This window comes from Miniopterus natalensis, chromosome 18, assembly GCF_054644295.1.
Source record: "Miniopterus natalensis isolate mMinNat1 chromosome 18, mMinNat1.hap1, whole genome shotgun sequence".
Taxonomy (NCBI): domain Eukaryota; kingdom Metazoa; phylum Chordata; class Mammalia; order Chiroptera; family Miniopteridae; genus Miniopterus; species Miniopterus natalensis.
In genome coordinates this window covers 38,494,625-38,521,637 of record NC_142098.1, presented here as the reverse complement: position 1 = coordinate 38,521,637, position 27,013 = coordinate 38,494,625, and the positions used below count along the sequence as shown (strand labels likewise).

The window sequence follows — 27,013 nt, the reverse complement described above, 5'->3', positions numbered from 1 at the left end:
TAGTACAGCCCCCCACACCACACCTACCATGGCAGAGCTGGATGGGAGAACCTGGTTCCCTAAGGGCCTTGGAGCCACCCTACCTTGGGACTTTTCTTTATTGTTCAAGCCTAGGTTTGGGTTTTCTGTCCTTGTGACTGAAAAGATCCTGCTGAAGACGTGTGTGTGTGTGTGTGTGTGTGTGTGTGTGCAGCAGACTCATTAGGAGAGAACAGAAAGATAGCAGGATGCAATCTCTCAGAAATGCCTGAATCTTAAAGTATGAGAAGAACTTTGGCGGGTTAAGCGGGAATGAGGTTTCAGAGGGAATAGTATATGCAAAGAAACAGGCATGGATTTGTTCCAGGAAGTATATTTAGATGGAACTGGAGTATACAGCAGGACACACAACAGTGTAGATAAGGCCAGAAAGGAAGGCATCAGCCTCCCACTGAGGCTGAGGGGCTGGAACCTGATCCTGGGGCTGGATCAGCTCTGGGACCTTTCTGTGGCTGTCTGGGGAAGGGGCAAAGGGCCAAGCCATCAGGGAGGAGGCTGAGGCTGAGATGGATGAAAGCCAGGGGTCAGGGAGAGTCAGGACTCCTGGTATCAGAGTTGATCAGCTCTTCTGAAGACTCTACTGCCCCCGACCCAGCCATGGGGTAGACACTGTCTTCAAGGCATTGCTGGTCCCACAAAAGATAGAGAAAGGTCTCAAGGGGCCACCCAAGCCTCATAAACCAGCAGATGTGAAGCCCAGAGCAGCAGGCAGGATTCCAGTAGCTGTGGATGCAGGGTGCTGGAGTGGCCCCAACCTGGGGCAGCGAGGCCAGTCCGTCTAGGAGGACAGGGACACGGCGGACCCCCTCAGGAGGAAGGAGGCTTCCCTAAGGTAGCTGACCCTGTGAGTGTCCTGCTGAACACAAGAAGGCAGGTCCCTGGAGGGGGGCAGAGAGAAGGGACTACAGACTGGGAGACTGTGGAAGCTGAAGTAGCAGGTAGGAGGCCTGGGTAGCAATGTGGGAAGTGTCTCCCTGTCCCACTTTCCCTAGGCCACATGTGTTGTCCTCAGAGGAGGTTGATTGTGACACTTCACCATCTTCCCATCGGCTGCGTTGGTAGGAGCCCAGAGGCCACGGTCCTGGAGAATCACAGGTGCTGGGAATCCAGCTGGGGCAGCTCCGGGGACTGGTCAGGAACCTTCTTTTCTGAAGCAGCCTCATCCTTCTGGTCACCAGCTGGAGCTGGGACAGGAGCATCATCTGGAAATGAAGGGAGGAAACGGTAGCTCTAGACATCCCAGCCCCTCCTCCCTCAGACCCAGGAGTCCACACCACAGTCCTTCCCTCCTCCCTAGGCCCAGGGACAGCACCTGTGTTGTGGGGCTGGAACTTGAGCTGTCCCTCGGGGCCAGGGACTGGGGCATTGTGGGCTTGCTGCTGCTGTTTCCTCTGTTCCATTTGCAGAACGGCCTGCAGGATGGGGTGGGGTTGCACAGGGAAGGGGGTGTGATGCCGAGTCTCCCCATCCTGCCAAGTGCTCATAGCCCTCTCTCTACAGGTCTCAGTTCATCTCCCTCATTGACAGCTGGGCTTAATAAGAAAGATCCAGTCTTCTCCCCCTTGTCAGGGCTCGGGTTGCAGCTCGGGACACGGAAACCCTCACTGAATCCTTGCTGGAATCTACCCTTCCGCCGGGCTTTCCCGCCCTTCTCCCTCCTACAACCCCCTGCCCTTATCCAACATGGCATCTGCGGAGCTGTGAGGGGCGGGACTTCCGCCCTCACTCAAGATGGCGACCACCACCCATCCCAGAGTGATTAACGGGCCTTCCCAGCCTCTGGACACACAAGGACAAGGGCCACCAGGGACTGGAGGCTGGCCCAGCTGCCTGGCCAGTCACCTGCTGCAGCTCTCTCTTCTGGGCCTCCAGGCGGCCCTGGGAGCGGCCCAGGGCCTCGGTCTCCTGGCTGAGGCGCTGGGCCTTGGCGTTCAGCTCGGCCTCCCGGGCGGCCAGCTCCTCCTCGAACCGCCTCAGCTCCTCCTCTGTGTAGGCAGGATGCATCTCCACGGTCTGCGGGGTGGGGACAGAGGCCGTTAGCTGGTGGCTCCAGCGTCGGCCCACCCATGTTGGAGAGCATAATGGAGGGCTGGGAAGGCTGGGAGGCCTGTGTGTGGACGGCAGAGACCCGAGGGGACGCCGGGGAGGGGGGATGAAGGCCCAGACAGAGCGGGGAACAGAGATGGTCTGTGTGTGGCAGCGGACAGACACCCGGAGACAGAGGGGGACAGTGACCCGGGGTGGGGGGCGGCGGAGCAGAGACCCAGTGAGTAAGAGAATTGGCCAGGAACCTGAAGGAAGGGTTAGGGCTGAGAGAGACGTACTCGGGATCCAGAGAGTCCCCGTGTCCTTACCTCCCAGCCCTCCCCAGTGTCCCCAAACTCCTTCCTCTGGGTGGATACAAGGAACTCCTCCAGGGTCACAAGGCGGTCCTGGTTGGTGTCCACCTGGGGAGCCGGGGCAGGGTAAGTGACAGAGCGGGGCCCAGCCACCCGCTGCCCCTCGGGCCCTCCGCCTCACGTTCTTCATCACGTGCTCGCGCATGCGCAGCCGCTCCTCCTCCATCTCCCGCATGTCGTCCTCCTCGTTCTTTGGGTCGTACACCTTCTCCAGCTGCAGTCAAGCGGGAGGCGGGACGTCCTGAGAGGTCCGGGGCAACCTCTTTCTCAGGCTACCCCCCCTCCTTACACCCAGTCCCATGCCCGCGAGTCCTTGGGGCGACTGCCATTCCTGGCGGCCTTTCGTTTGCCCTCCAGGGCCCTGGGAGTTGTCGTTTTCCCGGGATTTACATGCGGGGCTTCCTAAGGAAGGACCACACGGCTCACCTGGGCACCCCCTGAAGCCAGGCTTCCCGGACACTCACCTCCTTGGTGAAGAGGGCCTCCAGCTCCTGCTCATCCAGGACCCCATCACTGTTGATATCTGAGGGGAGACGACAACGTGTCTTGGGGGACTGAAGTCGGGGTAGGTGAGGTCCCCGAGGGACCAGCTGGAGAAGGAAGTAGGGCTGACGTGGGGTGTTTTAGAGGTCAGGGAACAAGTCTCCAATAGTAGAATGGTGGCCTGCAGGCTTTAGTGCCCCACAGGCCTGTTGCTAGGAGAGCCCTTTTCCTACTAGCCAGGGTCCCGAGAATGGAGTAGGTGGAGGTGGGGCTCCCCTGGGACCATTCTTGGGGCCGCTGTCATGCAGGATGACTTAGTCCCTAGCACCTGGTGATAGGGGCACAGGATCGACCCCTTTGCTCAGGATCTAGGTGTTTGGAGGCCTCTGGTTCCCCGAGAGTCAGGCTGTGCCAACTCCAGTTGCCAGAGGAGCGTCCCCCTTGCCAGTCCAGCTCATACGGCCGCATGGGCTCTGCTCCCTGTCTCCACCTCCTCTGCTCACTCACATCGCACCTGCACGGATCCTGCCGAGGTGGCCAGAGCCCCTGACCTTGCAAAACCCACGCCTGGGTTTTAGCCCACGTCTGGCTAGATTGTGCCCGTGGTTTCCTCTCCAGCTACGCTGCTTTGTCCTTTGCTGGCTTCCTCATCGTCTGGGCTTCTACACCTTGGTACATCTAAGGACTTAGGTCTGGGGCCTCTTTGTCTAATCTTCAAATCTGTCCAGTATGGTAGCCACCTGCCACATGGGCTGTTCAAACTTAAATTGATTCATATTAAGTAAGATTAAAATTTCAGTTTATCGCCCTGGCCAGGTAGCGCAGTTGGTTAGAGTGTTGTCCCAATATGCCAAGGTTGCAGGTTCAATCCCCGTGCAGGGCACATACAGGACTCAACCAATAATGCATCAATAAGTGGAAGAACAAATGGATGTTTCTCTCTCTCAAGTCAATAAATAATTTTTTTTTAAAATTTCAGTTTACTAGTCCTACTTGCTACAAGTTAAGTGCTGAATAGCCATATGTGGCCAGTGGGTGCCACACTGGGTGGCACAGGACATTTTCCATCAGTACAAAAAGAGTGCTATCGGCCGGCACTTCCTTAGATGGGCTCCTGCAGTCCCTCAGCTTCCGATGCCACCCACAAGCTGCCTCTACTTGACTATCCAACTGTCTACTCTCCATCTCCACGCATACGTCTACCAGACGTCTCTAATTGAACTCGAACACACCCAGTTCCCAGTCTGCTCTGCCAAACATGCTTGCTCTCCCCATTCTATTTTCCAGTTTCTCAGGCCAAATACCTTGGAGTCACCCTTGACCCTTTTGTTCCTTCATGACTTCATAACTTGCCGTCTGCAAGTCATACTAGCTTGACCTTCAGGATGAATCCAGAAACCGACTGCTCTTCCTTCCTCCCTGTGGTCCCGCCACCAGCATCTCATGCTTTCTAAATAGGCTCCTGGCCTTGGCCCTCACACCTACAGTCTGTCCTTGACACAGCACCCAGATGGAGTCTATCAGCCCTTAAGGCAGAGGTGTCAGTCCTCTGCTCAGAGCTGTTCTGTGTGTGTCCCATGATGGAATCAAGGCCAAATTCCTTACCCTGGCTGTGACCTTGGATGGACCAAGCCCACTTCTCTGTTTGTGCTTACTGTTCCCCCACCTAGCATGCTCTTCCCCCACAAGTCTCTGCAAGCTGCAGCCCCTCATTCACTGAGGTCTTTGTTCAAATGTCATCCCTCTAGAGCTGTGCTGTACAATAGAGCAGTCACCAGCCACATGGGGCAAGTGAATTTCAATAACGGTCAAATGAAAATTTAATTTCCTTGACATTATGCCACAAAAAGGCAAATACTGTACGATTTTACTTATAGGAGGTAGCTAGAGTAGTCAAATTCATAGAGATGTAACCAAGAACAGAGGTTACCAGGGGCTGAGAGAGGGGTAATAGGGAGCTGTTGATTAATAAAGACTTTCAGTTTCACAAGGATGAAAGAGTTCTGAGACCCAGTACACAACAATGGAATGTACTTAACATACTGAACTGGACACTTAAGAGCTGAGATGGGAAATCTCACGTTACGTGTATTTTACCATGAATCACAAGTCTTAAAAAAATTTATCAAAACTAAAGATTCAGGTCCTTAGTCGTTAGAGCCACATTTCAAGTGCTGCATAGTCATGTGGGGCTGGTGGCTGCTGCACATTGAACATCTGAACACAGACAGAACACTTCCATTGGCATGGAAAGTTCTATTAGACAATGCTAGTCAAGAAAACCTTTCCTGACTGGGCTACCAAAAACTGTCACTCTACGCCCTTAATCAAGGGGGCCTCATTCCCATGGTACATTGTCACTACCTGAAAGGTCAGAGCCTCAGAATTCAGCCTGGGTCTTGGGACTCCCTCCCCACCTTACCATGCAGTATGAAGAAGGTCTTGGGGTTAAACCTGTTGGGGTCCAATCCATCCAGCTCCTCCCACACCTCCTTCAACTGGGCTTGGCTGCCCTGTGGAGGTGAGAGCAGGGGCTCATGAGCAAGAAGTCTAGATCCTACGGGATAAAGCTAGAGAACCCTTCATACCCCCATCCCTCAGTCATTCGCAAGCAAGGAAACTAAGAAAACAACAATTCCCAGAAGCCCCTGGAAAATAGCTAGGTACATTAAAAGGAACTTTTGCCTCAGAGTCTGCTGGGAGTTGTAGTTTTACAGCTACACTCTTGCCTTGTGGAACTTGGGGAATTGGACATGGGAGGAGGGTGGGCACGAATGGGGGTCCTTACAGGCACATTGACTTTGGGGTGCTCTCGGTGCCGTCGCTGTTGCTCTTCCAGCTTCCTCTCTGCCTCCTTTCGCTGCTCCTCTCCTAGTGACTCCAGGTAACGGCGTCTCTCGTGTTCCTTGAGCATCTCATAGCGTTTGAACTCCTCGTGATGGGCCGCGTCGTACTGGGCAAGGTCCCGCGTGGCCTGGGGAAAGGCAGACAGTCACTATCATGGCACCTCTGTGTCCAGCGTCAAATTCCAACCTCCAAATGCAAGGCCTTTGACTCTGAACCTGACCCAACCTCCACCCTGTCTTGGTCTCATGTCCTGATCTCATTATTTGGTCTCTGACCCACTCTTGCCCCATAACAGAGTCTCTTTTCTTTGTTTTTCAAAAGAGATTCAGACAGTTACATAACAGCAGCTTTAACCCACCTTTCTCAAGTCCTCCACAATGTGAAAATCTTGGAGGAATAAGTAATAAGAAAAACACACGATAAACAATGGTCATGGGGTTAAAAGAAAAACACACGAGGTGTATTTAATAGGAAAAGCAGCACAGCTCCATGGTAAAGAACATGAGGTCTCTAATTATTTTGCCCAGAGTTCAAATCCAGGCTCTGCTGTGTGAAGAAATCCCACTAACTGTGTGATCTTGGGCAATTTACTCAGCCTCTCTGTGCCTCAATTTCTGCCTCTGGTAAACATGGAGATAACAATACTATACTTGGTTGAATAGTGTCCCCCCCCAAATTCACATCCACCCAGAACCTCAAAATGTAACCTTATTTGGAAATAAGGGTCTTTGCAGATGTAATTAAGATTCAGTTCTATTGGATTAGGGCAGCCCCTAAATCCAATGATTGTTGTCCTAATTAGAAGGCTATAGAAAAGACCCAGAGAGACTGGGGGAGAATGCCATGGAGGCAGAGACTGGAGTGGTGTGTCTACAAGCCAAGGAATGCTGGCAGCCTCCAGAAGCTGGAAGAGTCAAGGAGCAGGTTTTTCCTGGATAGTCTCTGAAGTGAGCATAGCCCTGCCAGAACCTTGGTTTTGGCCCAGTGGTACGAATTTTGGCCTTTTGGCCTCCAGAACTGTGAGAGGATACATATCTGTTCTTTTAAGCCAGCGAGTCTAGCAATTTATTACGGCTGCCTCAGGAAACTAATACAACCAATAAGACCCTCCTGGATTTCTGACCTACATTGAATAAATCCATGTTAAGCTATTAAGTTTGTGATTGTTATATGGGAGCAATAGGAAACTAATACAGCTGTTATGTGGGACATAGCTGGGGTTCTCATGCTAGGATGACTCTGGTCCACAGGAGACAATTGTTTATGTCTAAGGACATTTTTGGTTGTCACAACTAAGGTAGGTCTACTGGCATCTAGTGGACATAGGCCAGGGATGCAGCTAAAAATCATACGATGAACAAACATCTACCACAGCAAAGAATTAGCCAGCCCCAAGTGTCAAGAGGGCTGAGTTGAGAAACCCTGCCATGGAAGGCAGAAGCAAGGTGCCAGTGAGAAAGCAGTTTTGAGAGGTAGATGATGGGAATTGAGACCATGGAGAATGAAGTGGGGCTAGAGAAAAGCAGATGGTTTCTGGAATGTTCTGGAAATAAGTGGCCAAAACTGCAAAGTGCTGGGCTGCACTTAAATGGCTGCTGCTATTATCTTCATGGCCACTAGATGGAGCTCCAGTAGCCAGAAAAGCGGGGCCCAGGCCAAGGCTGAGGGATGGATTCTGGCCCCACAGAAGCAAAGTGAGCAGGGAGAGGCAGGGGCAGGCCTGGGCATCCCCTTCCACACTTGGCCTTCCCTGGGGACTGTAATCCCATTTCTCAGATGAGGACTGTGCTTGTTCCCATGGCTGCTGTAACAAATTATCATCAACTTGGTGGCTTGAAACAATACACATTTATCATCTTACAGCACGGAGGCCAGAGGCCTAGAGGTCAGAAATTAGTTCTCCTGGACTGAAATGAAGCTGTCAGCAGGGCTGTGCTCCCTGCGGAGACTCTAGGGGAGAATCTGTTTCTTTGCCTTTTCCAGCTTCTAGAGCCGGATTCCATGCTGAAGCTCCTTCCTCCACCTTCAAAGCTGGTAGGGGAGCTTCTTGCTTCAGAGGTCACACTACAGCCAAGTACTGGACTCTGCCTCTCTCTTTCAAGGACCCTTGTGATGAGATTCAGGATCATCCCATCAGCTCAAGATCCTCAACTTAATCACATCTGCAAAATCCCTTTGCCTTATAAGGTTCCATGGATTAGGGTGGAATTTTTTTTTTTTTTTAAGATTTTTTAATTGATTTTCTGGAGAGAGAGGAAGGGAGAAGGAAAGAGAAAGAAACATTGATTGGCTGCCTTCTGCACATCCCCCACCAGGTATCGAGCCTGCAACCTGGGGATGTGCCCTGACCAGGAATCGAATCGGCAACCTTTCTGTGCACCAGGTGACACCCAACTAACTGAGTCACACTGGCCAGGGCAGGGTGGGACATCTTTGGTGAGGGGCCATTAATCCACCTACCACAGGGCGCAGAAGGAACAGCCCCCACCCCAAGTCATATGGGAAAGACAAAGCCGAGGAGGAATTTGAAACCAGGTCTTTGTGGAGCTGAGCCCATCCTGCGACACGACACCCCTGCTTTCCTATAGGGACTCTGGGAAGGGTTCTTAGAAACCACCAGGCCTTCTCAGGGCTGACCTCGGAGAACAGGGGGCAGAGGTGAGCAGGCTTGTGTCCCAGGCTCTGTTTCCCTCTCTCCCTCCACAAAGCTCCCTCTGTCCTCTGCCTGTAGTTCCCCCTCACGCTACCGTCTGGATCAGCAGCTCCAGGTCCCGGGCCTCGAACGTGTGCTGATTCTGAGGATCCAGGTGTTCAAACTGCTTCAGGAGACTCAAGTGATCCAACTGTGCATCTGGATGAGGGGAAAGGGGGAAAGACCCAACTCATAGAATGTTTTTTCTTTCAAAATCCCTATCCTGGTCCAGATGTGCTGTAAAGGAGGTCACAGAGGGCTCTGAAAAAGCCCAGAGGGCAGCCTGATTGAACGTGGGGCAATCAGGGAGGGCTTCCTGGAGGAGGTGATGCCACAACTGAGTCTCATGCTTCAAACAATAACAACAACTAACATGTATTGAGTACTTACTATGTGCCAGGCCCTGCTCTAAACACATTAACTATATTCATGCATTAACTTTTCAATAATCTTACAACAGAGGTTCTATGATTAACGATGTAACCATATGATGTAAAACTAAGGCCCAGAGAGGGGAAGTGACTTGTCTAAGTCGCCATCTAGGAAGTGGCAGAGTGAGGATTAGAACCAGCCACTAGACTCCTAAGCGCAGGCACTCCACCTGTTATAGGTTGAATTGTGGGCCCTAAAAATCCATCCGTTGATGTCCTAACCCCTGGACCTCAGAATGTGACCTTATTTGGAGAGAAGGTTTTTACAGAGGTGATTAAGTTAAAATGAGGTCATTAGGGTGGACCCAAATCCAGTATGACTGGTATCCTTTTAAAAAAAAAAAAAAATTTGGACACAGGCAGACACAGAGGCAAGATGACATGAAAGGACACAGGAAGAAAGTGGCATTTACCAGCCAAAGACGGGACAACCTCCTCTCAGTGCTCAGAAGGAACCAGCCCTGCCCACACCTTGATCTGACTCTGGCCCGCAGACCAGTGACAACAGAGGCCTGTGGTTTAACTTGCGCAGTTGGTGGTGCCTGCGTACAGCGCCGGGGAAGGGGCAACCCCCTCCCAGAGGGGTGCCAAGCAGTCAGGAAAGGTGGGGCTTCCGGGCCCGAAGGGAGGGGGAGCACCTGCTTCTCTCAGCTCACAGCTCCAGAGGCCTCCCAGGGGCCGACGTGAGTCAGGCCCAGAACACCCTCCCGAGTCTCCTGGTCCAGTGGAGGTGAACGTCACAACCAAGCGGCTGGAACCCAGGTGCCCCACGCCGCCACGGAGGCAGCTTGGGCCGCCATGAGCCCATAGGAGGGACAGCTGCTCAGGAAACTCACAATTGATTTTTCATGCCCCCAAAGCAGCGGAGCCTCCACTCTGCGGCACTGTGGCCACATCAGGAACCAGACGGTGACAGAATCTGCCCCACAGAGCACCCAGTCAAGAGACAGAGAACAGGTGTTTAAGGGACAAACACATGACCACAAAGGACTCAAACAGGGGCTCCTTCATGCAGGAGGGTCAGGGCAGGACTTTCTGAGGAAGTGACATCTGAGCTGAGAGCGAAGCTCAGCCAGCCAGGCAAAGGGGCCCAGAGAAGGAATGCCCCAGGCAGATGAAAGCGCGTGGGCAAAGGTCCTGAGGTGGAGAGCCGGGCTGCACTCCAGCACTGACTAAAAATGCTGATGCAAGCATGTGGGCGAGAGGGTGTGCAGTGGAGGGAGGGGCTGGGGCAGCCCTGGCAGGGCCTCCAGGCAGCAGTGAGGACAGTGGACTTGATCCTGAGGGCCCTGGGGAGCTATGGATGGGTTCCGAGCAGAGGATTTGACCTGGGTGTGTGGGGCTGGATAACAGCCCCCAAGATGTCCACATTCTAATCACTGGAACCTGTGAATATGTGACCTCATGTGGTAAAAGGGACTTTGCAGAAAATGTGATTAAATAAAGGATACTGAGATGGGGAGAATATTCCAGATTGCCCAGGTGGTCCCTAAATGTAATCCCAAGGGTCCCATAAGAGGGAGGCAGAGGAAGATCCGACTACAGTAGAAGGAAATGTGATCACTGGAGAAAAATGCTACAGTGGTGGCTCTGAAGGTGGAGGAAGCCTTCCAGGCAAGGAAGGAATGCACTTCTAGAATCTGCAGATGGCAAGGAGACAGTGCTCCCTGGAGCCTCCAGGAGGAACCAGCCCTGCAACCGTGATTCTGGCCCCGTGAGGCTGATTTCAGACTTCTGACCCCCAGTCTGTAAGGGAATAAATGTGTATTATTTTAAGCCACTAAGTTTGCGGTAATTTGTGACAGTGGCCACAGGGAACGAATACAGGTGTTAACAGGGTCCTACTGGCTGCTGTATGGGAAATAAACAAACAGAGGAACAATAGGGGTGGTGGCAGGGAGGAGGTGACAGCAGTGGTCCAAGCAGGACCTGAGTGAAATGAAGAGAAGTGGTCAGGTTCGAGGGCTACTGTGAGTTGTCCAAGGGACAAAGCTAAGTGAAGTCTATAGCACGGTGCTGGGGACATAACAAGTGGACAGCTACCAGGAGACATTTCTCTCATTAGTGACAAGGGAACATCTATTTTACCAAAAGTCAAATCAGACTCTGACTCTGTAATAATTAAACAGCAGGACAGAGATGGCGTGGGTGGCTGTGCAGAGGAGGCCAGAGACCAGGCCCGTCTGGTCACCTTAGTGCTCCAGCAAGTGCCCAATGCCCGGCATGTAGGAGGGCCCAAGATCTGTTTGGTTCATGGATAAATGGAGTCAGACAGAAATACAAACAAAGGCCAGCTCTCTTACTGACCCTTAACGTCATCCACCAATGCACAGAATCCCTCCCGGGTGTCAGGAGATGAAAGAAGCTGGAGGCGAATCTCAATAAAGAAGGCATGTCCTTACACTTAGTGAAGGCCGAAGGGTGTCCCAGCAGTACCAGAACATACCACAAAGTGACAATAAGTAAACAAGCATGGTACATAGTAGCAAAGGGTGCAAACAACCCAGATGCTCATCCACTGATGAATGGATAAACCAAATGTGGTAGATCCATACAACAGAATATTACTTGGCCCTGAAAAGGAATGAAGCGCTTATCTATGCTACAGTGTGGATGAACCTTGAAAATATTAACGTTAGCCTGGCCGGGCATGGCTCAGCGGTTGAGCATCGACCTAGGATCCAGGCGATCGGGGTTCGATTCTGGTCAGGGCACAGGCCCAGGTTGCGGGCTCAGTCCCCAGTCGGGGGCATGCAGGAGGCAGCCGATCAATGACTCTCATCATTGATGTTTCTCTCTCTCTCTCCTTTCCTCTCTCTGAAATCAATAAAGATATATTTAAAAAAAGAGAAGAAAATATTAATGCTAAGGGAAAGAAGCCCAGATATGAAAGGTCACATACTGTATGATTCATTTACATGAAAGGTCCAGATTAGGAAAATCTACAGAGACTGGAAGTAGGTTAGTGGTTGCCGGGGCTCGGTGAGGAAATAAGAGAGTGAAAGCTAAAGGATCCAGGTATCATTTTGGCACGATGACAATGTTCTAAAATTGACTTTGGTGATGGTCGCACATACCTGTGAATATGCTAAAAACCACAGAGTCATATCCTTTAAATGGGTAAATTGTATGGTATATGAATTATATTTCAATAAAGCTGTTTAAAATGGCATGGTCTAGACACAACTCGACAAACCACATCTAGGAATGTTAGAAAGAAGCTGGGATCGTGGAATCTAAATCCAAACCTTTGTCTTCCAGGCGCACTTTCTTTCATCTTTTAAGCCGAGTAATTAGACTACAAAATATAACCTCAGGTATAAATGCCAGCAAATTAGAATCACTGTAGTGGGGGGAGATAGAGAATATCTAAGCAAGGGAAAAACAGTGTCACCTGCTACACTTCCTGCCTCTGTCACGGGACTGCGGTGATGCAGGCAAATGTCATTGCTCCGAGGAAATCACACGGAAATGCCTGGGTGTAAAGGGACATGGTGGCCGCAAAGAACTGGGAAATGTGAGTGAAAGGTACATGGAGCACATGGTAACAACCGGAGGCTCTGGGTTGAGGGTATTCGGGAGATTTTTGGTGTTATCCTTGCAACTTTTTTCTAAGTTTGAAGTTACATCAAAATGTTAAATAACCATGATTTTAAAAAATAAGAATTAAAAAAGCCAAACAGAAAAACAACCAGCCAATAACAGTAATTGTTTTAGGAAGAATATTCTATCAGTCTTCCATGCACATTTTACAGGAGGCCCCACCTGCCTAGTACAAAATCAGCTGAAAGCCCAGGAGGGAGGCCGCCCAGCCCTCCAGCCCCACCCCTGCTTACTGGGCTCCAGTTCCCCAGCCCCACCCCTGCTTACTGGGCTCCCGCCCCCCAGCCCCACCCCTGCTTACTGGGCTCCTGCTCTGCGTCCATCTTGGCCTTGAGCAGCATTCGAAGCCGAGACACCTCCTGCCGCTTGAGCTCGTCCAACTTTGTCCGGACATGGTGGCTAACGAAGTCCAGCTCCCGGCTCAGCTTCCCACTCTGGACAGCGAGTGAGGGGACATTGGTCAGGCTGGAGGCGTGGGAGGGGGCACTTTCTCTGGCCTCTCTGGAACCTTCTACAAGCTTTCTGATGCCCCCTAGGGCTCCACAGAGCCCCAGAGACACGCTCCCAGCCCCTCAGCTTGACATTTGAGGCCCTGCCCACCTCTGTAGCCCCATCTCCTATCACTCATCAAATCACACTCTTGCTTCCAGCAACACTAACTGGGTGTAGGACCCCCAAGTTCAAGGCTCTTTGCACCTCCGGGCCTTTCACATGCCACTCCTTTTGCCTGGGAAGCTCTCCCACCACTCAAGACTGACCAGATCACCCAGCCGGGCGTGGCTCAGCGGTTAAGCATTGACCTGGGATCCAGGAGATCGTGGTTCGATTCCTGGTCAGGGCACAGGCCCGGGTTGCAGGCTTGATCGGCAGTCTGGGGCGTGCAGGAGGCAGCCGATCAATGACTCTCATCATTGATGTTTCTCTCTCTCTCCCTCTCCCTTCCTCTCTCTGAAATCTATAAAGATATATTAAAACAACAACAACAACTGACCAGATCCTCACTGTCCTTCAGACTCAAAGCAGATGGCACCTCCCTTGGGAAGAATCCCCCCCAACAACCCTCTCGGCCCTGCCACACACGTGCCTGTGTGAGCACGTACACATGCACACATGCACACACGCACACACAGTGTGCTGAGCAGGGTGCCTTCTCTGAGCTACTTCTCTTATCACTTCGGATTATGACTGTTTCTCAATCAGAGCCCCTAGGGCTCTTCAATGACGCCAGGGCAGAATTCCTGGGCTCGGCACTCAAGACCCTACCCTAACCCTAACCCACTTCTCTAGCCGCATCTCCTCGTCTTTATATCGGTTATAAGGAACTGCCAGGAGACAGCTGAATGTACCAGAACGCTCGGTTTACACACATAGCTCCTACTGTCTGAAACGTCACGCCCCATCCCAACCCTACCCACTTCAACTTCTATGCCACAGACACTCCCACGCAGAAGCAAACCTCACTTGGGGGTATCCTTTCCCTAGAAGCAGCCTCTCACTTTTCAGATTAGATGGGCCCCTCTTTGGGGTTTCCCCGGAGCCCTCCCCTAAATGACTGCTCAGATCGTTTCCTGTCACTCATGACTCATATCAGTCCCTTGGGGTGTGTGGCCCTTGCAGATGCAGCAGGACAAGGTGACCTCATATGACAGAGCCAGTCATATGAGCCCAGCTTCTCAGTTTTGTGACTGTGGGCCTCAGTTTCCCCAGATGGGCAGTGGGACGTGTTGGGCTCAGCTGTCTGTGCTTTTACCTGTCTCTCTTCAGGGTAAAGGCGGCTAAGGACAAGAGTCCCAGGAATGCAGGAAGTTTTGGGGGAGTAGGGCTGCCTCCCCATCAGTTCCAGGTCCTGGGGCCTCTCCTGGGCCCAGGCGTTTGGAGAACTTGGGATGCCCCCTCCAGAAGGGACATCTGACAGCACCCGAACAGGGAGGGTGTGTGGTGGGATAGGGAGGAGCAGAGCAGGGACTCCAGGTGGCAGCCTGGACTCCTCACAGGGGGTGGAGGGAACGATGACCCTGCCAGCACCCCTGCCTGGGGGATGGGGTGGGGCATGGGCTTTGGGCTCAGCCAGTCCTGGGCCCACAGGAAGGACAAACAGTGCCTCAGTATTCTCTTCTATAAAATGGAAATAATCAGGGCTCCTTCAGAGGAGTCTGGGCAGGCAGGAAGCACTGTGCTGAGCACTGACGCACAGTTACTAAGGATGCTACTGCGGTTGCCAAAACCTGGTACATGTCTGACCCACAATAATCTGAACCTAAACACCAGGAGGCAGGTTCTGTTAGTCCCCCACTTTACAGATGGGGAAACCGAGGCATGGCAAGGGGCAGTCATATGACTTGGTAAGTAGTAGAGCTAAGGCTGGGAGCCTGCGACATCCACCTTAGTGCTTAACCATAGTCTGTGTCCCCCAAGTCCCTTCCCAGTTGTGTGACCCTGAGAAGTGATTTCTCCCTTTTTGAGGGCTGGAGTCACATGGCCCCTTTAGGGAATCTGGTCCTTCCCAAAACTCTGGCCTCTGAGCCACGTCCCCTCCTGCCCCTTGTACCCAGCCACACCTTGATGTCCTCGGCGTTGGCAGCCTGCAGCTTCTCTCGGAAGTGCCCATCTGTCTCCAGCACATTGATGACCTCCTGGAGGTACCGGTGATAGTACAGGCCTGTGTCCTGAGGTGACAAAGATGAACATGGCAGCTCCAGTCCCCGCCCTAGTCCTTCCTCAAAGGTAGGATGCAGGTCCTGCTCCGCTTGGTGTCTGCTGAGGGACCTAGAGAGACCCTCACTTGGAGCAGCAGGCTTGCCCCATGGATAAAGGGGGGAAATCGGCCCAATTCTAATCCCCACCTGCTCTGTAACCCCAGGGAACCTGCCTGACCTCCAGGCTTCAGCTTTCACCTCTTCCCAGGTCTGTAGTGGAGACGAAATGAGTGTCACAAACACAAACACAAGCCCAACACCAGCCGAGTGGGGCTTACAAAGCAGACACACTGGTACTAGTTGGGAAACAGTAAAACATTCATTCATTCATTCATTCATTCATTCATTCATTCAATAAGCACCCACTGAGCCCCTACCACGTGGCAGGTGCTATTCCAGGGGATACAGCAAATGAACAAGACAGACAAAACTCCCTGGGCTCCTGGTCCTACTTCTCAGAGCTGTGCTGAAAAGTAAATGAGATAAATGGCCTGGCACGATGCTAAGGACATAGAAGACACTCAATCTGCTATAGCTCTCACTACATTGCAGAGCACAGTTGGTGCTTGATACACGGTAAGAGAATCACCCAGCTATTGCCACTGTGGGTGCAGTAATTTCCTATTGTTGCTAAAACAAAGTTCCACCAACTAAGTGGTTTAGAGCAACACAAAATATTCTCTTAGATTTTTGGAAGTCAGAAGTGCAAAATGGGTTGGCAGGGCTCAGCTCATTCTGGAGGCTCCAGGGGAGAATGTTTCCTTGTTATTCCAGCTCCCATGGGCTGCCTGCATTCCTTCACTCATGGCCCTGCATCACTCTGACATCTTCTTACATCATCACACCGCCTCTGATCTCACCTTCCTGCCTTCCTCTTAATAGGGACCCTTGTGATTACATTGGGCTCCCCTACACGATCCAGGATAATGCTACCAGCTCAAGATGATTAACTCAGTTACACCTACGAACACTCTTTTGCTACATAAGGTAATATATTCACAGATTCTGGGGATTAGGGCAGGGACATCTTTGGGGATTGTTATTTAGCCAAACACAGTGGGTTGAAATCTTGCTAGGACTGCTATGATACCTAGATATCCTGTGTTTTCATTTGCTAAGTCTGGCAACCTTAGTCTTTGAACAAGTTACTTAATCTTTGTGTTTCAGTTTCCAAAACCATCTGTTGTTGCTGATGTTTCTAACATTCTGCACTTTCCATTAGTCTCGGTATAAAGCATTCCCTACCATGGCCCACAAGGCCCTAAGTGATCTGCCTCGTCCCTTCTCTTGCTCAGTCAGCACCAGCAACACTGGTCTCTTCTACCACACAGCCTTTGCCCAAGATATTTCCTCTACCTGGAATGGTTCCTCCCTGAACTTCAGATCTCTGCTCAGTGAGTCTTTCTCCCTGATCATCACTCCTGGTGTCCATTCTCAGGAGCCCAGACAGCTAGACTGGTCTGTGACAGCATTGGGGTGCATTAGCACTGTCCTTAGCTCATAAAAGATGCTTAAGAAGTGTGTGGGATGAATGAAGGAAAAGGGAATTCAAAGGTGCCCTCCTGTGTCTGCAAAGATTTCACTGGGCAGAGGCCTATCTCACTGGGTGGGGACCTGCCACATAGGAGCATGTTCCAGAGATAGTGGGAACTGTAGGATTTAGGTGATAAATCAGGGCATTGGCCTTGAGGAAATCTTTCAAGTTCCAAGTACCAAATCCCCTAAGGCCAAAGGTTTCACAGCGTTGGATAAACACATATTGGAATGAATAAATGAGCAGTTTATATGTCACTTGAACTACAACTCCCACAAGCTCCAAGAAGTGAGAACAGCCCAGTTAGCTAACAACACACACCTGCTCAAGGTGCTACTGGGAAGTGTAGTTCTTTCCTTTCAAATTCCTTCTTGAGGAGAGGGGCATCTTAAAAACACACACCAAAAAACAACACCCAGAGAGGTTCAGGCGTGTGTGTAGGAGTTGGAGTGGGGAGGGGGGAGTAGAGGTGATGCCGACTTTTCACTTAAAATCTGGCCTGATTTCCCACACCTGAGTCAGGGACTTAGCCATCTGCCACCTCTGCCTCGGTCCCCCGCCCCCGCCCCCGCGTTTCACCACGTCAAAGCCCCGGGACTACAAAGAATGGCAGGCAAACTCCAAGCCGAGTCCGTGGGGGACAGCATCCACCCAGGGCCCACGGGGGTCCGCGGGAATTGTAGTGCCACTGCAGACACCTGGCTGGAGAGCAGGGCAGGGCCACTCACGGGGCTCTCGGTCGCGGGGCTCTCCGCCTTGGGCGCCTCCCGCTCCAGGGGCACGGTCAGGACGGCTCGGAGCAGCAGCAGCGGCGGCAGGAGGAGCAGGGCTGCGCGGGGCCCGGGGCGAGGCATGGCGGCGTGATCTGTGCGGGCGGAGAGGGGCACAACGTCGGTCCCCAGCCTCCTCCTGCCTGGGCCCGGGAGCCAGGCCCCCAGCACCGCACGCCCCCCTTCCTTCCAAGAGTCGAGAATTAAAGCGTCTCGTTTTCCGGGACCCAAAATCCGGAGCCTTCAGCCTTTGAGTCCTGGCTCCCCGCGCCCTCTTCGCTCACTGACTCAGGGATCCGGGATCTCAAGTCCCTCTTTCCCCACACCAAAGACCCAAGCCCCCACCCCCTTTTCTCCTGGGATCTCGGAGAGCTGGTGCCCAGCTCGTCTTCCTCCGGAACTCAGTCCTCCACCTCCCCGCCTTCCCAGGACCCGAGGGTCCAGCAGATCCCAGCGCCTCACCTCTCCTTCACCGCAGAGGGGGTTTCCCGGGCTGGGAACGCGGCGGCGCTCTACCGGATCCCCGAGGCCACGCCCACTTTCCCGCAGAAGACCCGCCCTCAGTAGCCTGATTGGTCCACGCTAGCTCCGGCCGCTCGGTCCTTGCCTAGTGGCCCGCCCCTTGTTAAAGTCTTGCCTTTTCTGCAAAGATTTGCCTCCTTTCTCAGAAGCCCAAATTCTTGACGGCACATTTCCTGCCTTTTAGGAGAAAGGAGGAACGGAGACTTCCAAAGAGAACTACAGCTCCCTGCAGGCCGGGGGAAAAAATGACTCGACTTCCGCTCCATCTTGGCCCTTTGGCCTCATGGAAGTTGTAGTTTTCCCAGTTATTTTTCTCCCTGAGAAGTGGCTGCAGATCCATAGCAATTGCTCAGGTCACCTTATACGTTTCTACTACACCTGAGAGGTGTAGAGCGAGAATGCGCTGCGACCTCTCTGGGGTCCCTTTAAGGAACACTCCTATTCCCTTCCAATTCAGAACCCCCTGAGCAGGGTAGCCTGGCTGCCGCAGAAGCCAGGGGTCATTGCTTTGTTGGAAGTTGAGCGTGAGGGAACAAGAGGGAGGGGATTAGGGTAGGTTCCAGAGGGAATCCCTCCTCCCTCGGAGCCCTCTTTCTTCCCCTGCTTATTTCCCCCAGACCTAGAGATTAGGTCCCCAGCTCCCAAACAGTTAGTCATGTATGTTTAGAAATTAGCCAGAGAGGCAAAGCATTGAGGATTGAATGTGAAAAGCCTCTCCAGGCACGGGGGGAGGAGAGGAGGCCCCAGGATCCCTTATAGATGGGTGTTGGTGGTCTGGGGTCACTGGGGGTTGGGTGTTTGGGGCCCAGATTTCTGAGTTCCCAATGCCTGAGCATAGGAGACAGGTATTTGGGGGAGAGAGAACTGGACTCCCGGGGCCCTGATAGTTATGAAAGCTGGAGTCAGTTTGCTGTGTCCCTGGACACAGGCTGGAATTCAGGCTTCCTGGGTCCTGGATAAAATGTAGAGCTTAAGTTCGGGTTTTGGGGAGCTGGGGTGGGGCAGGGAGCATGTCCATTGGGGATGGTGGGTGTGAGTCCTGACTCCTATTCTTGTTTCTCCAGAATGTCTCAGGAGAATGACACGTGGAAGAAAGAGTAAGTCAAGAAAGGGAATGGGCAGGGGTGGAGAAAAGGGGTGCGAGGGGAAACACGGAGTTTGATTGCGCCCACACACACTCGGCTGGGGCCTCATAATGGTGTTTGCAGGTTCAGCACCATCAGCCTTGCAGGAAGGGTCTGGGGGCCTGGACTTCTGAGTCCTATCTAAAGGGAGTGAGCTTAGGATGAAGACTCAATGGGTCTGAAAGAGGAGCGGCTGAGGGCTTGGACTCCTGAGTCCCGCGACAGGAGGGCGCTGGGATCAATAACTTTAGAACTGAGGGAGCAGGCTCCGATTCTAGCCCTCTGTGACCTCACAAGTGCTCAGAATCCTAAATTAGGAGGGGAGGAAGGAGCACTTGGGTATCCAGGGTGCCCTGCTTCCTGTGGCCACAAGCCTGCATCTCTCTCAGGGTCCTGTGGGATGAACTCGCTGCCATAAGGCTGCAGAAGCTGGAACAACAGGTACTGTGCCCACTTCCATAGCTCCCAGGAGCCCCATCCCCAGGACTTGTCCTGGGGTTGCTGGCCCTCTTCGGCTCTCTTGAAGCCTCAAGTTCTGCAATTGGGAAATGAGAAAATAGGAACTCGGGATCCTAGAGAGGTAAACCTTGGTGATGACACTCCCAAACTTCTCAGGAACAAGAGCTCTGGGGGGCAGGACTCCCAGGTCCTGGGGGAGGAGGGGGCCAGGTGCCAGGACTGTGGTTCTGAGGAAGGAGGAGACGAGGGACTGAGGGCCTGGACCCCAGGAAGCCTCGCACGGATGCAGGCCTCCCCCTGCCCCAGGCCCATTTTCACCCCAGTCTACGGCAGGATTCCTGATCCCCCCCACCCCTTTCCCGCTCCCGCAGCGGCGGCTGTTTGAGAAGAAGCAGCGACGGAAACGCCAGGAGTTCCTCATGGTTCAGGCCAATCCTGACGTTTCCCTTCGGTCCTGCCGACCGAGGATGCGGTCGGAGTGCCTCACCGGTAGCAGCGGTGAGGAAAGGGTCCGGGGGGACCTCAGGCCAGGAGGGAGGGGTCCGGGGAGTGAGGCGCGGGGCCTCAAAGGGCTCAGAGGGGACGAGCGGGCGGAGCCTGGAGCCGGCACGTGGGAGAGCACCGAGCAGAGCCCAGGAAAGAGCGAGTCAGGACCTGGGGGACCCCAGGGAGACGGCGGGTGCAGGGCATCAGGCAGCTAGAGGGTGGGGCTCGAGAATTCCGCGACTGGGCTGGTTGGAGCTCTGGGGCGGAGCCGGGGACCGCCCAAAAGGGGGGGGTCTACGGAGTGCTGGGGCGGGGCTTGGGGGGGCGTACTGGTAAAACAGGCTCAGGGCTGAAACTGGCAAAGCCCCGGATCTGGGTAATTTAGAGACCAGGTCCCACAGACTGAGAACCCGGCTGGGGTTGTTCACGCAAGGAGTCCACCACAATTCAGTCCTAGGGCTGTCCCTGCTTGAGCCTTAGAATGAAGTTTGGGTTCCGAATGGGCCTTGGGGGGGTTGGGGGGTTCATCAGGGGCTATGCCCAGTGAGGAGGCAGATCTTCGCAGGTTATGGGCCTCTCTGCACTTTCTCCCAGGCGTCGGGAGCCCTTTCCTCCGGGAGGACGTCCCGGAGGCACATCTGCACTCTGACACCCACAGCGCTCTGGGCGTCATGACCTGTGGCGGGGATGGCAGCGACGAGCGCAGCCCCTTGGTATCGCCGACTGAAGCAGGTAATCTCAAGTCCTCGGGCCGCCCATAGCCTAGAACTCCGCTCCCACTAGAACCCAGGAATCTGGAACCTCAGTCCTTGCTCTCCAAAGGACCCGGGAGTCCAGAACCACGGGCCCCGAAATCCGTCAGGACGAGTCCAGGTCTTGAGCATTCCCCTTCTCCAACACCCAGTAACCTGGATCCCCAGCGCTCCCCTCCCCTATAGCCCGTCTCCAGTTCCCTTCTCTGTTCTGTCCACCAGACAGCTTCTATCCGGAGTTGGAGGAGGTCTTCGTGGAGGATGTTCCCGCCTTTCCCTCTCCTTTTAAGGAGCCCCTACGGACAAGACGCAGGGGTTGGACATCCCGCCGACGACGTGGTAATTTTGGAGACATCTTCAGGCCCTCTGGTCCAAGGGGCAAATCCTCCCCCTTTTTGTAGCAGCCTTTTTGAGAGATATTTCACATACCATACAATTCACTCACTTAAAGTTTACAATTCCATGGTTTTTAGTATATTTAGAGATGTACACCTATCACCACAATCAATTTTCGTTTTTTCATCAACCCCAGAAGAGACCTGTACCTTTTGCCAGTCACAGCACCCCATTTCTCCCAGCCCCTGTCAACCACTAACTTACTTTCTGTCTCTTTAGATATGTCTGTTCTGGATGTTTCACATAAATAGAAAAATACAGTATATGATCTTTTGTGACTGGCTTCTTATGCTTAGCATGTTTTTAAGGTTCATCTATGTCGTAGTGTTATCAGTACTTCATTCCTTTTTCCCCCTTAATATTTCATTGTAATGACATTTTATTCTCGTTACATGCCCAACTATTGCAAAACAGAAATCTTAATTATCACCCCAAAACTCCACTCTCTCTCCACCCCCACTTTTAAAAAAAATTTTACTTTTAAAAATATATCTTTATTGATTCCAGAGTGAGGAAGGGAGAGATAGAAACATCAATAATGAGAGAGTCATTGATCGGCTGCCTCCTGCACGCCCCCGACTGGGGATCGAACCCACAACCTGGGCATGTGCCCCAACTGGGAATCGAACCCCGATCTCCTGGATCCTAGGCCGATGCTCAACCGCTGAGCCACGTCTGGCCAGGCAGAGACTTCTTGACCTGTGTGGACCCCTTGCACATGTGGGAAGTGGGGGGGGGGGGGGTCTGGCATGTGAGGGCGATGAGTCATAAGTAGAGGCCAGAAACCCTGGAGTTCTGGCCTTCTCCAGCTACCACTGGTGACTTTGTCACAAGCTCCTGGGACCCAGGTGTCCTGAGCTCAATCTTCTTCCGGTTTCTTCCATCCCTAGGGTCCAGTGAAGCAGACGAGAATGAATCCCAGGACGTTGGAGATGAAGACAAGTCGCCTAGTCCGGAACCGAACCCTGCAAAGGATGATGATTTGGGAAGAGGAGACTTGCCCTCCAACAAGGTGACAGTTGGCACAGCCAATCAAGATAGAGGAGGAGGGAGAGGACTGGCCCTGGACTCTAAGGAGGGTGGTGCTAAAATTCTGCAGCCCAATCAGAGGCCCCTTTTCCTGGTGGGTGGAACCTGTTGTGATTGTGCTGGCAGAGGCTCTGTGTGTGCCCATGTACAATCTAGGGAATTTGAATTGATATGAGCTCATTAAAATCCAGCCCACCGAAAGGCAGCGAGCTTTGGGGAGGGTGAAACCGTGATGGGGCCAGTTGGCACTCACTTTGGTATTGATGAAAGTGAGGTAAATGGTTTCGGCCGGCGGTGTGCCACAATGGTTAGCGCATTGGCCTATGCGCGGAAGGGTCGCGAGTTCGATTCCCGGTCGAGGGCATCTTCCTGGGTTGTAGGTCTGATCCCCTGCCCCAATCGGGGCGCGTGCGGAAGGCAACCGATGGAATGTGTCTCTCACATCGATATTTCTCTCTCTCCTCCCCCCTCCCTTCCACTCTCTCTCTAAAAAAAAAAAAAATCAATAGAAAAAAAAACACATATATATATATATATATATATATATATATATATATATATCCTCCCTTGAGGATTAACAACCACGACAAAATAGTTTCAGTTGGGAAGATCCGGGCCGTATTGTTATGTAGATTGAATCAACACTAGTTTCAGCTGAATGGGGCGCGTACGGGAATTGTCCAATCAGTGGGCGTGGCTGCGGAGGATGCCGGCCAATCAACAATGGTTGTGGCTTTGCTGGGTGGGACCCTTAAAAGGATTGACCAGTAGGTGGCCGAGATGTTTGACCAATAGGCAGAGTACATGGTCGAGCGTGGGCGTAACCCTGGGCTGGGATGGCCAATCACTCTTCTACTAGCTGGGGTAGGGGGGTGGCCTGGGCCTGGGCTGTCCCTGAACTTGAATTTGGCTTGTGGGCCAGGGAGAAGACCCGGAAGAAAATAAAGAGGAATCGGAGTCCACAGTGAGGAACTTAGAAGGCGTGGCCGGCGAGAAGGTGCCCGAGGCCTTGGAAAGCGAGGGCGGCGCGGTCTTAAGCAATGTGGGGAGCTCGCCCCTCTCGTCTCTCCTCGCTCCAGGCCCTCAGCTCGGCGAGGACATGGAAGCTTATGTGCTGCGGCCAGCGGTGCGAGGCTGTACGGTGCAGTGTTGCATCAGCCGCGACAAGCGTGGCGTAGACAAGGGCATGTTCCCTTTCTACTATCTCTACCTGGAAGCGGTCAATGGCCATGGCCGGAAGGTGCTGTCTGGCAGCCTCGGGAGCAAGCCTCCACCTCTCAGGGGTTTGACTTTCACGAATCCAGACCTTGCTCATCACTGAGCTAGGACCTGTCAACTCCAACTCCAAAACTTCACTGAAATAAGCTCCTTAGGGCCCGATTCCAAAGCCCCTACCCATCCCACAGCCAAAGCCTGCCCACTATGGAGACGAGTCCGTCTTTCTCAAAGTCAGGCCACGCACTATCAGGGTCCAAAACTCCACCTCTTACATACCCTGTAGAGCCCATCTTTGTAGGTCCAAGTCTGGCCACTTCACTGAGGCGCCTTTGCTGTAAGGCCCCACCCAATCTCTCTCAGAAAGGGGCTTTTTCCTATTCAGAGCCAGCTGTACTTTTCCAAGATGAAACACCTTCTCAAGTCCTGTTGCAATGTTCAAAGTGAGGCTCTTTACTATTCTCCAAAGCCAGGCCCTGCCTGCTAGTCAGGTTCTCTCCTGCCTAGGCTCTGCCTAAATGCTGGACCCAATGGCAGCAGGGCTGAAGGGGGTACATTAAAATATGAAGCTCCCCTTTAGGACCCAGCTGATGACTTTCTTCAGTGAGAACCGCATCTCCCAGCAAGCCTTGGGATGCTTATTTCCCCATTACCCCTTCCTCTGTCCTACCGGCACAGTGTTTCCTTGTCTTTGGACCCCTAGCCCTAGCCAAATACCAGAAATAGAATCTGATGGGCTCTTCTCACATCCACAGCACTTCCTTCTCGCCGGGCGCAAGAGAAAAATGAGCACAACCTCTAATTACCTCATCTCCCTGGACCCCACAGACCTGTCTCGGGATGGGGACAACTTTGTGGGCAAAGTCAGGTAGGCAGACTGCTGATGCGTGTAAGAATCAAATGGCAGATGACAGGATGCCTGGGGAACGGAGGGGAGAGTTGAACTACGTTTCCCAACAGGCCATAGAGCACAAGTTCTACCTGCTCTAGGACCTTTTCTCTTAGTGATTGGTGGGCTCTGAAGTTCTTCAGGTGGTAACCCCAGGGTGGTTGGAAAGAGAACGGAAGGTTTTGGAGCACAGGCTGGCATTTAAGGCATTTGACTTCTTGGAAGGGCAAGGGGCTGGGACTCCTATGTTCCTAAGTAGAAGAGGGCTGGGATGTGTGAGTTCTTGTGTCCTGGAGGAAAGAGGGTTCCTAAAGGGCAGAGGCAGGAAACAAAATCCTGGCTCACAGGGTTGGGACTGCAGATACATGGAAATGAGTCTTATGTAGAGGCTTGATGGAAAGAGTTGATGAGACGACACTGGAAAGCGGTTAATATACAATATAGTGGTAACAATTATTATTTTATTCTGGCCATGGCCTTCCCGGAGTAGATCTAATGTCTTGGGCACCAAGTTCACCATCTTCGACAATGGGGTGAATCCTGAAAAAAAGTATTTCATCCCAGAGAGTGCTCGGATCAGGGAGGAGCTGGGCATTGTGTGTTATGTAAGTATCGGAGCGACTAGAGAGTGAATAGAGCAGGATGGTGGGGAGGGAGAGAGAGCCAGGCCAACTGGAGCATAATACCCACAGGAGACCAATGTCTTGGGATTCCGAGGGCCCCGGAAAATGACTGTGATCATTCCAGGAATTGATGATCAGAACCGGAGAATCAGCATCCAGCCACAAAATGTGAGTTGGCTAAGGTTGAGAATCTCTGGGTCAATAGGGGAGGAAGGACTAGGGTGCAGGCCCGAGGTTCTAAGGGAGGAGGGGCCCATGGTTGCACAAGGTCACATGTGAAGCCGGGAGGGTTTTGTCAGACTTACGGGTCTCAGCGAGGAGAGGTTAGGAACTCAAAATTCTGTGTCTGGAAAAGGCTAGTTTGTGGTAGGTTAACCACGCCCCCTGCTTTACCCTTAGGACCAGGAGTCGCTCAGGAGCCGCCTCCAGCGGGGGGCCGGCCAGGGGCTGGTCCTGCTGCAAAACAAAGCCCCGTCGTGGAGCTACGAGACGGGCGCCTACGTGCTCAATTTTCATGGTCGAGTCACTCAGGCCTCGGTCAAGAACTTCCAGATCGTGTATCCGGATGACCGTGAGCTCCTAGGAACCGGGCTAGTAGGGTGTGGTGCTGGTGGTGGGCACGAGGACACGCACGCACACACACGCACGCACGCACAAACGGACAAGAACTACTTCCCTCAACAGCACTCGAGCGCTTTTCTCAGCAGGGTCCACGCCACGCTGTTGCAAAGCCTCTTGGGAATTGTAGTTCACACGGCCCTCAGAGGGTTTTCAGGCGCCTCACAGCCTCAGTTTTCTCAGCTCATAGGCCTGGGGCAGGGGACCGAGTCTGACAGGACCTGGTTCCTAACTTCCTCCTCAGCGGATTACTTGGTGCTTCAGTTTGGCCGCGTGGCCCCAGACATGTTCACCATGGACTTCTGCTTCCCGCTTTGCCCACTCCAAGCCTTCGCTATCTGCTTGTCCAGTTTCGATGGCAAACTGGCGTGTGAGTAATCTAATAAAATGTAATACTCTCTACAGCTCCTGTGCCTACTCATTTGGAGAAAGGGCTCCAGCATGCCTTCTTTTGCACCACCTTACTAATAACCAACACTTAATAGATGCCTCCTGGGTCCTAGGGAGTGGGCTGTTGAGCCGCACCTGGCACCTGCTCTGTTGAGACTCAGTGGATCATGGGAGATGGGTCTTAAACAACAAAATCAAAGCACCCCTCTGCTATGGAGAAAAGCACATGGAGGCACAAGTCAGCTGGGTCAGAGCAAGGCATCTCTAAAAAAAGTGTTTTTGTATTACACCTGAAGAATCACCAGGAACTAGCTGAGCCAGGGGTCAGGGACTGGAACATCAGACAGCAGGCAGACTTCACACTAAGGTCTTAAGGTGGAAGAGGACTTGGTTGGTTTGGGAAAATGATAGAGTGGTAGGAGCCTAGGGAACCAATGCAGGAGGGGCAGGGTATGAGGCTGGACAGATCTTATCAAGTCAGAAGAAAATTCTAAGCTGGAGACATAAACTTGGATGGGTGATTGAAGACATGCATGGGTGAGAGTAATTATAATACTCACTAATGTGTTAATTGACAAGCATTATTTTAAACATGAACTCCTTTGGGGCCTTATAATCCCTTAAGGTATATGCAGCTGTTAGCCATATTTTACAGATAAGGAAATGGAGTCAATGGCCACAGGGCTTGTAAATGCAAAATCAGGCTGTTGAAAACCTTGAGGAACTCACCTTGTAAAGGCCAGTAGGAGGATGAGTCTTTATATTTCAGGGAGATACAGAAAAGTGGAGATTAACCCTTTTTTAGAGATCAGTGAGTCTAGCTCCAAGCCCCCTTGGGAAAATAAATGTCCCAAGCTTAATAAAATTTAGGTGGAAGCCAAAGAAAAACTAGAAAACCCACCAGCCTTTTGTTCAAAAGAAGCCTCAGGAAGAGAAGAGACAAATTTGAGAGATGATGGGAAATGTAGTTAATCCTTTACTAAGGCACTTTCCTCTTTGCTATTCCCAACTACCTC

The 27,013-nt window shown here is 52.5% G+C and overlaps 2 protein-coding genes across 2 annotated transcripts; one reads left to right on the top strand and one right to left on the bottom strand.

Moving 5' to 3' along the window:
• Window positions 1-175: 175 nt before the first annotated feature.
• Window positions 176-17,755, bottom strand: NUCB1 (nucleobindin 1). Its single transcript, XM_016206097.2, has 12 exons — window positions 17,453-17,755; window positions 15,053-15,160; window positions 12,796-12,928; window positions 8,516-8,619; window positions 5,710-5,895; window positions 5,344-5,434; window positions 2,903-2,961; window positions 2,560-2,652; window positions 2,394-2,486; window positions 1,882-2,052; window positions 1,352-1,451; window positions 176-1,241 (listed from the first exon to the last, which is right to left on the bottom strand). The coding sequence occupies exons 1-12, from the start codon at window positions 17,576-17,578 to the stop codon at window positions 1,129-1,131; spliced, it is 1,377 nt and encodes a 458-aa protein (XP_016061583.1). The 5' UTR covers window positions 17,579-17,755; the 3' UTR covers window positions 176-1,128.
• Window positions 17,756-18,306: 551 nt separating this feature from the next.
• Window positions 18,307-26,011, top strand: TULP2 (TUB like protein 2). The gene is made up of 12 exons (XM_087826814.1): window positions 18,307-18,369; window positions 19,081-19,113; window positions 19,530-19,581; window positions 19,971-20,097; window positions 20,680-20,817; window positions 21,060-21,176; window positions 22,124-22,245; window positions 23,185-23,502; window positions 24,233-24,345; window positions 24,857-24,971; window positions 25,059-25,157; window positions 25,389-26,011. The coding sequence occupies exons 2-12, from the start codon at window positions 19,082-19,084 to the stop codon at window positions 25,983-25,985; spliced, it is 1,830 nt and encodes a 609-aa protein (XP_087682940.1). The 5' UTR covers window positions 18,307-18,369; window position 19,081; the 3' UTR covers window positions 25,986-26,011.
• The last annotated feature ends 1,002 nt before the right edge of the window (window positions 26,012-27,013 follow it).